We start from the raw sequence: 12,398 nt of genomic DNA on the forward strand, positions 1-12,398 counted from the left end.
AGATTTCTAGCATGAAATCATCCGTACCGGCACCAAAAAAAGTCATTTAACGGTCAAAAGAAACTTGGTACAATTCTAGAACCACTGTTTGGAGAGGCTATATCTTTAAAAATCAAATATATTAAATTTCCTAAAGGAAAGAAGAACAATAAAAAGCAAACCACGAAAGGAAGTTCAAAGATTTGTTGGAACAGGTTGTCTTCTTTTTTCAGTTGCCATACTGGAAAGATCTTCATATCAGGCATTGTTTAGACGTGATCTTCATTGAAAAAAATGTTTGCATGAATATCTTAGGTATATTTCTTGATATTCCAGAGAAAAGTGAGGATGGATTGAATGTTAGACGTGATTTAGTTCATTTAAAAATTCGACCAGAGCTTGAACCTGTTATCAGTGACAAAAAAAATCTTCATTCCTCCCGCGTGTTATACTCTTACAAAGGAAGAAAAACGTTGTGTTTTAAAGATACTGTCAGAAATAAAAGTTCCTGAAGGTTACTTTTCGAATGTTAAAAACCTTGTATCGATGAAAAATTTAAAGCTTAATAGTTTAAAATCTCACGATTGTCATGTGCTCTTGTAACAATTATTTTCTATTGCGATAAGATCAGTGCTACCAAAACATGTTTGCACTCGCGATGCTTGTTGAATGCAAAGCTAGAGGTCCTTCTAGGATCCTTGCAAACACTCACAAAGAAAGCTACTTAGATCGAACTTAGAATCTATGATAGTCACTCTTAGATCCTAAGACAACTCACTCTAGAATTAGTTTGATCAAGACTAATCCAATGAATTGATTTAAATATCAAATCTAAAGCAAGATTTGAAAGAAAAAGACAACACCAAATGGTTGAATAAGCACAAGCTTTTTACTATTGATAATCTGAGTTTTGAAGAACATTACAAGCCATTTTATAGGCCAAATGGTCGTGGATGCAAGAAACTCAAAAGTCATTCAAATACAATTAATTGCAAATTATAGAAAATAACACCTAGAAACTTGAAACTTAATTGCATACTAAAATATAAGTCCAAATGTAAAACTAGGAATGTAGAAAGTCTTTCAATTACCTTAAATATCTCCTCTAGAAGGTGACAAAGTAGATATGCAAGTTTGACAAGGTTTGACATCACATGTCCCCATGCAGTGCACACTTAACAACATTTTCTTCACAAAATCTGCATACTTTTTTTTACCACCATGTCATCTTCCAAATTATAGGACTTTTCCCATGCCATCTTCATGTCATTCTCTTCTTGACTCATTGAACTAACATTATATATAACTTTGGTCTCAAAATTATTTGTCGGTTCTTGTGAATTTGCTAATTTTTAAAGATGTAGTGTGAATGCCTCTTGAATCTTCTTTGCCTTGCTTCTTGTAATTGGTCCTTTAGGTACATGCAATGGTTCAATGGTTGAGTTCATATCATCCCCCCTTTCTTTAAAAGGATTTGTCCTTAAATCAAGGTCTTCATTCCCTACATTAAAAGGAGTCAAATCAACCACATTGAAAGTAGAACTTACGTTGTACTCACCTCGAAGATCCAATTTGTAGGCATTATCATTGATCTGCTTTATCACTTGAAATGGACCATCTCCTTTTGGTTGAAGTTTAGACATATTTTGATCTGGAAACCTTTCCTTTCATAGATGTACCTAAACCTAATCACAGGGTTTAAAAATCATTTTCTTTCTCCCTTGGTTCTTGCTATTGACAAGTTTTTTATTCTTCTTTTCAATCCTTTCTTTGACTTATTTATGCAAATTTTTGATATATTCCGCTCTTGAAACAACTGCATCACCAGTACACATATTAGCTGGCAAGGGTGACAAATCTAACGGAGTTAATGGATTAAAGCCATACACAACCTCAAAAGGTGAAAAATGAGTGGTGCTATGTATTGCTCTATTGTAAGAAAACTCTACAAAAGGTAGAGTATCCTCCCAAGACTTGAGATTTTTAGACATTAATGACCTAAGCAAAGTTCTCAATGTTCTATTAACCACCTTAGTTTGCCCATCGGTTTGTGGGTGACAAGTTGTTGAAAACAAAAGCTTAGTTCCCAACTTACCCTACAAAACTTTCCAAAAATGACTTAAAATTTTGCATCTCTATCACTAACAATGGTCTTAGGAATTCCATGCAATCTGACCACTTCCCTAAAGAAAAGATTAGCTATGTTAATAGCATCATCTGTTTTATTACATGGTATGAAATGTGTCATTTTACTAAACCTATCAACTACCACAAAAATGCTATCATGATGTCTCATAGTCTTTGGTAGTCCTAAACAAAATCCATGCTAATGTCAACCCAAGGTTCACTAGAAATATCTAAAGGTGTGTAAAGATCATGTGGTTGTGTCTTAGACTTAGCCTCCTTATATTTGAAACATTGTTTGCACATTTTATTCACATCCTTTCTCATTTTTAACCAATAAAAATGTTCAGCCAACATGTTATATGTTTTAAATTCCCCAAAATGCCCTATTAATCCTCCCCCATGAGCTTCCTTCACAAGCAACTCTCGAATGGAACACTTAGGGATACAAAGTTTTCCTTTCCTAAAAAGCGTTTCATCAAACACAATATAATCATGCACGTTTTTCCCTTCTAAACATTGAATATACACATCATGAAATTCAGATGTCTATTTTGTACAAATCAATCATGTGTTTAAAACCAAGAATTTTTGCACTAAGGGAAGAAAACAATGCATACCTTCTTGATAATGCATCAGCCACCACAATATCCTTACATTTCTTGTAATGAATGACATATGGAAATGTCTCAATGAACTCTATCCATTTAGCATGCCTCTTGTTCAACTTTGTTTGGCTTTTGAGGTGCTTCAAGCTTTCATGATCCGTGTGGAAGACAAACTCTTTTGGCCACAAGTAATGTTGCTAAACTTGCAAAGCCCTTACAAATACATGTAATTCCTTATCATATATGGGGTAGCTAAGTTGTGCTCCATTTAGCTTTTCACTAAAGAACATGATTGGCCTCTTTTCTTGAATCAAAACAGCTCCAATCCCTATCCCACTTGCATCACATTCAATTTCAAAAGATTGGTCAAAGTTAGGTAAAGTAAGACAAGGTGCATTAGTCAATTTATCTTTCAATTCATTTAAATAGAATAGGTCTCAAGTCTGAATCTTTTATACTAGTAACCCAAGCAAGACAAGTATTTTATGTTGAGGATCCAAGTGATGTTAGATGGTCAATTGTGCTTACCCCACCATAAAGGGACTTTGAAGATAGATATAATGACGACGAACTTGGAGATACAATATTACACTGTCAAGGAATACCCAATGATATGTCGAATGTTGATGTACATAATGACTTGGATGACAACATGTCAACATATGTACGATCGAATTGTGAAGACACATGGATACCTACATAACATTTTACATGTAGGTTCTATATTGTGTAATATGATACTTATTTTTTTAATTTATAATTTTCATCAATCACATTTGATTTTTTGTTTGCTTAATATGTATACAATGCTAATTGTTTCTTAAATTTGATTACTAGTTTTTTATTTATACACCACATGGAGCATAATACAATGGGTGACGAAGATTTAGAGCTTGGTGACAAAGAAATAGTAGTTGTTAGGTCAAATGAAACCACCAATCAAAAGAAGAGAGAACGGGGAGCTACTATTATATTTGATATAACACGTATTAGGAGTGCGGGAGAAAAGAAGTTTGTGGAATATAATGAAGATGGCGTACCCATTGATGAAAATGGAGCTAAGTTAAAGTCTTTCATTGGGTCCTCTACGCATTTTCATGTACCTATTATATATACATCTTGGAAACGTGTGCCTATTGAGTTGAAAGATAAGATATATAGTATAGTTGAGTTATATATATTCAACTTTTTATCTTGATAATATTGTAGATGTATATGTAATGTTTTCACTAACTTTTCAATGTTTAGGCCGCCTTTGTAATTGATACAAGATCTAGGAAGAACATTTATGAAAACTGCAAGCATAGCTTTTTGTTAGTTTAAGAATTGGTTAACAACAAAATACATTATATCATTTAAAGATGAACCTCAACTTCTAATAAATCCACCAGAAAAGTATTCATTTATTGATCAAAGTCATTGGGAAGAATTTGTAAGATCGAGATTTTGTGTAAAGTTTCATGTATGAATAATGTTTTCATTTTAATTTTATAAATATTTGTATAGGAAAAAAGATGCTTGCATAGGAATACGACAATAATCATTATTGTATATATTTGTATAGGAAAAAAGACGCTTGCAGCAAGAACGCCAATCATTATTGTATATGTTTGTATGGGAAAAAAAACTATTAAAAATCATTACGTTTGTATAGGAAAAAAGACGCTTGCAACAAAAGCGATCTAAGAATAAGTACAATCATCAATTTCAAAGAAAGGTTATGCTAACCTTGTTGAGAAGATGGTATGAATTTAGTATATGTTCTCACGATTCCTAAATTTCTCACAATATCTAATTTTTTTCATCATTTGAATGTAGAAGAAAGTATCTTCAAATGAAAGAGATTTCGATCGAGCTAACCTGTGGAAGAAGGCTCGAGTTAATAAGAAAGGAGAATACAACAATAAAGATGTTCAAGAAGTCGCCAATCGAATAGTAAGATAAGTATTAAATCTACATGAAGTATATGACATATAGCTTAATTATATTAAATTTCATTTTTTTTAGGATGAGATCTCAAAGAATAATACAGATCCATTGTGCCACAAACATCACTCTCCCAATGATGTTTTAACACAAGTTTTGGGTACTCAAGAAAGGCACGGGCATGTGCGTGGGGTTGGCGGTTTTGTTACTCCAATGGCTTTCTTTCATACAGTGAAACAAAAATCAAAACATGGAAAGGATGAAAACAAGAAAATTGTAAGTGGGAATGAAGCACTTCGTCAATGTGTTAGAGTATTAGAAGTTTGTCTTCAAATGTCATCTTCTACAACATTTTTTGGACATGAAAGTTGCTCCAGGAAATTTTTATCAGATGAGATCGAATCTCAAGATAAACAAAAAGAGAAGATTAAGGTGGAGGAGATTAAGTCCCCAGAGATATGAAGAGATAAGATAAAAGTGAATGTAAATTGCAACGCATAAGATTTGAAAATCTTTAAGGTAAGTGACACTAATAAAATCAATCAAGTTCATCAAATGTCTAATTTTTCTGCTTTATATACTTTTGTTGCTATGATTTTGTTGCATTAGGAGAAATATTCAATGGAAATAACTAAGAAAAAAGAAGTTAGTGACTCAACATCGGTTCTTCCGGTATCTTTGAAATCCATTCTTAGATATGATGAGAAGGTGATGGCCAAAGAGTCTAGTATTTCTTTACAACTTTCAGTTGGGCTTTTTGGCATCAGTCAAATGAGTTGCGTCTTGCGAGAGGACATAATTAACTTTTGTAACATGGATGAAGTCAAGACAATGACTTTGGTGGCTTATATGGCGTCAGTAATGTTATTACTTTTATAGACTTTAGTTTTGACGTTTCTTTCCAATTTTGGTCATCTATATTTATGTTATAAATCTTTTGTAGGTACTTGTACTCATCCTTTGTTGATTCAAAGGAAAGTTCACAATACACTTTTGTAGGTACTTGTACTCATCCTTTGTTGATTCAAAGGGGTAGACTGATGGTCTCAAAAGCAAACCAAATAGTTCTTGCTCATTTTAATCCTGGGTGAGTTAAAACACGTTTTGTTTTTATCAATTTCCATTAGTAATAAAAATACTAATTATATTTTATTAGCTAGTGGTCATTGGGCATTACTTGCTATAAATGCATACGATGATTCTATGTACTACCTAGACTCAATGTGGGCAAAATCACAGGTAGATATGAAATATATAACTGACATGTAAGTTAACCTTTTTCATTTGTAGTGTTTGTCTTAAAGTGTACTTTGCTTTAGAATTTGTGGCTATTTCTTGACAAATAGGGTAATTGCGGTATTTCAATCACAAAAGAATATTAAAAAATTTTGGAAGCATACCTTATGGAGAATAGTAAAGGCAAGTATAAATTAACAATGACAACTTATTCATCATATTAAGTAGACATATAGTGCATAAGGATTACTTCATTCTTATTTACTGGTTTTTTCTTTGTAGTGTCCTTTACAAGTTGGGAATCGAATGTGGATACTACGTCATGAGGTATATGAGGGATATTGTGACCAAAAGAAGTATTGTCATCTCAGATTTGGTATGTTACGTTATTTCGACATTTTAAATAGCATAGGAAAAAATAGAATCCATTATAATATTTGGCCTTTATGTTTATAGATTGATATAAGGAACCCGTACTCACAAATCGAGTTAGACGAAGTGCGGATAGAGTTGGCTGAATTTTAGGTCGCTACATGTGATTGTGGTTGGCCATTTTGGATGTGTTTGTTCCGGCTGATCAATTTCTGGATTTACTTCATATCCATATAGGTATAATATATTTTGGTATTGTTCAAATATGCACGGGGGAGGGAGGATAGTTTTAGATTGGTACATGTGATGGGTGTTATGTGGGTAGATGGATGGTTTTGATAGAAGTTTTGGAAATGTATTTTTTGAAATTCTTCATATTGGGTTGATTGTTAAAATTATGTTCCTTAGGTTGTACTATTGACAATGTTAAAGAAATTAAGTTTTTATAAAAAGATGTTGGTGATTTTTGGTTGATATATAAGTTTGTCAATGCGTGTATATTGTTTATGTGATTGATGAATGTATATCATATATATACCAAATCTAGTTGTTGGATCAAAATACAGGAACAATTATAGGTAAAAATATCAACATTGTAGATTTTTCTAAAAAGATCACAAGTAAATTTCATGACTTTTTTCCTTGTCAAGATTATAGATATTCTTGACATGTTTAACAGGTTAAGAACTCCCATATTCTTGACATTTCTAACATGTCAAGTAGGATATATCTTGACGTTTTTTCATTGTCTAGTTAACAAAATTTCTTGACGCTTTTTCCTTGTCAATAACACCCATATTCTTGACATTTCAAACATGTCAAGTATCTGTGTTTCTTGACACTTTTTAAATGTCAAGTTGTATATGTGTTTCTTGACATTTTTTAAATGTCAAGTTAACAAAATTTCTTGACATTTTTTCTTGTCAAGAATGTATTCTTGACATTTCAAATATGTCAAGTGTGTATGTTTCTTGACATTTTTTAAATGTTAAAAGTCATTTTTCTTAACGTTTTTAAAACGTCAAGAATGTCAAGAAAAGTCATTCTGACACTTAAAAAAGTCAAGAAACACTGTTTTTGTAGTAGTGCCTTTTCACCAAAATTGAAATGCAAGCCCACGAAACTTTGCATTTGGTTCTCTCATTAAGAATAACAAGAAAGAATTCTTGTGGTAGTGTCCAAGAAGTTTCGAATAGCTGTATTTGTGGAAATTGTTCGCAACTAAGAGGATTTTCACCGACTGTGATCTCACCGGAGAGGAAGCGAGAAGATTGGATCTTCAAAGGTATGTATACTATGTACTTTTTTCTCTTTGTATTTTGTGTAGAAGCATGCATAAGATTTGTATGTTTATTGTATAGTTTCCGTCTACTCTCTTTAATTGAGTTTATGTCAAACGAATTTCCAAGACACTGACATTCTTACGTTTCTGTTGTGGGAATTCAAATCCCTTCACTTTATTCCTTCAAATAAATTCACTTTTGGTGTCACATGAAGGCCATACTCTACTTTTTTTTTAGCATCAACACAAATCAAATCACAAAATTACTTAAACCATGCTACAAAATTAACATGGTAACGAGTACAACTTAATTGGATACAGCAAAAAAATGGAAGGAAAAAAAACTTATCAAACCTAATAAAACTAAAATTGACTTGTCCGTCCAGAGCCTTAGATATAACATTTGTGTTTATTGAGCCCTTAAACTTTTAAACATGTGTAACAGGTCTCTAAACTTTTAATTTTTTAACTAATAAATCTCAGAAAATTCAAAATTTCAATAATCAAATTGACCTCTTAAATATAAATTAAAAATTATGTCTAAACTTTAAGGATCCATTTGGATTGTCTAGAGAAAAAAGTATTTTTCAAAAGTTATTTTGAGTGGTTGTTAAACAGTCAAATTTGTTCCAAAATGACTTATTGTTTAAATTAAACACTTGAAAATGTATTCCAAACATACCATAAATTATGTGTTTAATAGATCTATAAGTAAATTAAAAATATTAAATTTCAGGAATTAAATTTATAATTTTGAAAGTTTTGAGATTAAATAGAAACAAATTTCGAAATTACAAAAGTTTAGAAGACACAAATTTCAAAGTTCGGAGAGAAAGTAAATTTAACCTTAATTTTAAATTAACACAATAGAAAGTGAAAATTTAAATCTCAAACTTTAAGGTCCCTTTTAGTAACCTTTTTATTTTATTTTTATTTTTTAAAAATTAAGTCTATACCATCTATATTTCTTATTATGATTTGCATCATTTTTAGGTAAGTTCCAAAAATAAAAATAAGTTTTTAAAGATATTTTTTTTAATTTTCAAAATTTAACTTAATTTTTTAAATCATAGATGAAAAATAGATAACAAAAGAAAAAATCAGGGAGTAAAAGCAAAAACTAAAATAGTTAGCAAAGGAGTCAAGAAATTATGGTAAAGTAAATTTGGAATTTAAGTTTGACTTGGGTACGAGTAGAAGATCCAAATCCAAACTGAGGACATGAATGATGTAAGTACGCCACGCGTCAACCCACGTGGTAGACATTTATTGGTCTGTGTTTGAACTTGTATCAACGTCACGTTACGCCAGCCCCAGCACCCTCATCCATTCGTCCTCCATTCATTGCCACATCAAACCAAAAACCCAAATTCCCCCAATTTTGCCCAAACCTCCCATTCACAACCACCATCACCCATCAATCCCTTCCTCCGATGGCTACGGTTCTCGATTCCCTCACTCTTCCCTGTTCCTCCGCCTTGGCTTCCACCGCTTTCTCCGGCCGTCGTAGCTCCCTCGCCCTCCCGCAGTGCAGAGGCTTGAAGATCGCTCACAGTTTCACTTCTCACTCTATAAGATCTGCAAGATCTAATGCTAGATTTCCTCACCGTTCTGCAACTATCGTCTGCGAAGCTCAGGAAACTGCTGCCATTGGTTCGGATTTTTTGTTCTGCTATTTTCTTTTTCTGTCGTTTTCTCTTGTTTGGAGAAATGAGGATAGAAGATTCTTAACAATACTTGGATGTTTGGTGGATTTGAGATCACGCTGTTGTTAGTATCTATTGGTGTTTGGTTTGGTTTAGATACGCGTGAAATTCAACGTATGTGCAATTGGTTAATAATATGTTAAAGCACCTCTAGAGTTATAACTTATAAGCGTCAGCTTATAGCGACTTTAACTTTTTCTTTATACGTTTAATATAAAATTAGAGAGAAAACTAAAGAAGAAATTAGAAAAGAAATCAGTTTGGTGGATTGATTTTGACATGGTATGCGTATAACAAATCATTTCCTGTTTGAATTTATGTTCTTGTCATATTCATTCCCCATCCTTGCATTTGCTTGGATCTGAATGTATAATACAGTGAGACTAAGTTGGGATGAATCTGATGGGTTGTTTGGAATGACTAACCAAGTGCTGTTTTTAAACACTTAAAAGAGTCATTCCAAATGGGCACTGAATTGGGTTGTGGAAATGTGTTTCCTTTTGGAAGTGAAAGCTCGAGCATTAAAATTTTAAACGAATTACTAATGCCCATTTGGTAACCATTTGGTTTTTAGTTTTTTAAAGTTAAAGTCTATAAACACTCATTCCACTCCTAAATTTCTTGCTTTGTAATCTACCTTTACCTATGTTTTCAAAAACCAAGTCAAAATTTTGAAAACTAAAAAAAGTAGTTTTTACAAACACTTTTATTATTATTATTATTATTTATTATTATTAGAATTTGGTTAAGATTTCCAACTCTTATATTTAAGAAAGATGTAAACCATCGTAAGAAAATGAGAGAAAATATTCTTAATTTTAAAAAACCAAAAACGAAATGGTTACTGAACAAGATCTACATTAACCATACATTATTACCTCAGATGAAGCCCTAGCCAATCAGTGGACACCCAATCAGTGAGTGACAGACCAATTCTGTGAATGCACCCATGAGAGGGACCTGTGACTGTAAGAGAGGGTCTCTGGGAGGGAGGTTGGCAAGTGGCACTAAGCAGAAGGAGTAGTAGTTGCAAATTGAGAAGATGGTTTCTGCCGTGCCTGGGTCTTAATGATGGTACAAAGAGTGATCAGTAGGGAGCTGGTGTGACATTGGCTCAATATGTTGGGAGAAAGTGTCCCAGTTGTCTTTCTCTCTTGGTTCTGCCAGTTCCCACATCCCGCTCTTTTATGTGTGTATGAGTGAGCGTGTTTCTGTATGCATCTTGATTTGATTTGCATAGGACGCACGTTTTTACTTTGTATGGCATCAGATTCTGAGTCTTTTACAATTGGTATAAGTATAACATTGAAATGATATTGTGTGTGTGTGTGTGTTGGTGATTGTTGTTCCTGCACATTGTATTTTGATTGTTATTCAGTATGATTGCTATGAAATAGCACAGCTGTTTAACCATCAAAATGGTTAAGAAATGGTGCATTTCAGCTGCCTTTATATTCTATTATACACACATGCGCACATACACTTTGCACGTAGTGTATATAGTTTAAGTACTTGTCCAGTTGCTAGTCAAATTTTAGAAAAACTTACTCGATTAGAGAGTTCCATCTGTTTTTATATAGGAGAGTTTGCTTGTAATAAAAAAAAATTCCCTGTCTACTGTCATGTACCTTGCATTTATTTTATGAGATCATGGGAAGAGGACAATAAAAAGTTCTGTTTGAACATTAAGCATTGGGACACTTTAAACTGACTTTGAGTTTAGGTCTCTGTAGCATTGATTGTACTAATTCTTGATCACTTGCTGTGATGTTGATATTAATCCTGGAGAGTCACAGGACTCGGTTGTTAGTATATTCATCATAGAAATTTGTTATCCATAAAATAATTTTTTAATTTATGTTCTCTTTTGATCCTTCTCTGCTGCCTGCTCGATTCACTGGTCAAAATATTACTATCTACTTTTTCTCTCCTCGAAAAAACCCTTGTCTGAGGTTAACTGAAACCGCATGTTTCATGAATGTTGCAGTACCTGCTGCTTCAGAAGCTACCTGGAAGTCAATGGTTATAGAATCTAAGTTACCCGTCCTAGTTGAATTCTGGGCTCCATGGTGCGGTCCTTGCCGCATGATTCATCCGATCATTGATGAACTATCTAAAGAGTACACTGGAAAGTTCAAATTTTACAAGGTGGATACTGATAACAACTCTTCAATTGCATCCCAATATGGTATCAGAAGCATACCTACTGTCATTATCTTCAAAGATGGTGAGAAGAAGGAGGCAATAATAGGTGCAGTTCCTAAAGCAACTTTGACAGCCAGCATGGAAAAATTCTTGTAGAGATGGGTGATATAAAGTATGAATTGAAAGATTTAAGCCGCTTTCCCATTATTTCCTTAATTTTAGCCTCTAATATGTGAAGATGAATTCTCTACTCTGGAAATAAACTCTCCTCTTTTGTTACATATAGTTCTTGATGCCTCTGTACCTTCTTTAGGTTGTATTTATTGCTGCAATACTTTTACTATGAATGCATCTTTCTTTATAGAATTGTTTACTTTAATAGTTTTAGTATACATGAAACATTTCTAGTTATTGTTATTTGTATTAATCAATACATGCTTGCAAATCTGCAGCTGGAAATGGAATGCATATTTTGGTGTTGAAGAGAGAACTTTTGGTGCATATTTTAAAGGAGTTCTCTTCAAGTGACCACAGAGGAAGCAGTAATTATCTTTGTTTTGGTCATTTTAGTTGCTTTGAAGCAGTATAACAAAAAGTATTTGGCATATTGTGCAGATTAGGCAATTTTTTAGGCAACTGCATTAGAATTAGAGGGGCCTTTGGACTCTGCATAATTCACTCTTAAATTTCTCACAAATGATGGGGTGACGTGGCTTGTTGCAGCAAGTACATAGCCCCATTTTAAGTTTGAGTTTCTGATAAGGAATACTTTAGATGGTAAATATTGTTTTATAAGTATAGATATTAAATATCGAGATTTGAATAAGGAATAATTAGTGTTTTATAATTAGATAAGTAAGATAATTAATGTTCGGAAGATAAATTTGTGTTTCTTTTACTAATTTTGTATATATAGAAATCAAATTTAAATAATTATTTAATTAAATGCATGTGGTCAACTAATATGGTAATTAATTAAATTTATTGTTATATTAATTAATTATTTAATCAATAAAAATA

At 32.6% G+C, this 12,398-nt stretch overlaps 1 protein-coding gene across 2 annotated transcripts; it reads left to right on the top strand.

Moving 5' to 3' along the window:
- Positions 1–8,864: 8,864 nt before the first annotated feature.
- On the top strand, positions 8,865–11,973 carry LOC120091177 (thioredoxin 1-like). Of its 2 annotated transcripts, XM_039049079.1 has the most exons (3): positions 8,865–9,180; positions 11,221–11,550; positions 11,831–11,973. In XM_039049079.1, exons 1-2 carry the CDS (start codon positions 8,961–8,963, stop codon positions 11,532–11,534), a joined length of 534 nt encoding a protein of 177 aa, XP_038905007.1. In that variant the 5' UTR covers positions 8,865–8,960; the 3' UTR covers positions 11,535–11,550; positions 11,831–11,973. The 2 variants fall into 2 exon arrangements, with proteins under 2 accessions (XP_038905007.1, XP_038905006.1); XM_039049078.1 differs by lacking the exon at positions 11,831–11,973 and having other exon boundaries at positions 8,867–9,180; positions 11,221–11,744.
- Positions 11,974–12,398: the final 425 nt, after the last annotated feature.

Source organism: Benincasa hispida, chromosome 11 (genome assembly GCF_009727055.1).
Source record: "Benincasa hispida cultivar B227 chromosome 11, ASM972705v1, whole genome shotgun sequence".
Lineage (NCBI taxonomy): Eukaryota > Viridiplantae > Streptophyta > Magnoliopsida > Cucurbitales > Cucurbitaceae > Benincasa > Benincasa hispida.

What these genes read in the sequence shown, in the direction of transcription:
- LOC120091177 (XM_039049079.1), top strand. Translation starts at nt 8,961, where the DNA reads ATGGCTACGGTTCTCGATTCCCTCACTCTTCCCTGTTCCTCCGCCTTG. An exon ending in TCAGGAAACTGCTGCCATTG is followed by an intron (nt 9,181 to 11,220) that starts GTTCGGATTTTT and finishes TGAATGTTGCAG; the next exon opens with TACCTGCTGCTTCAGAAGCT.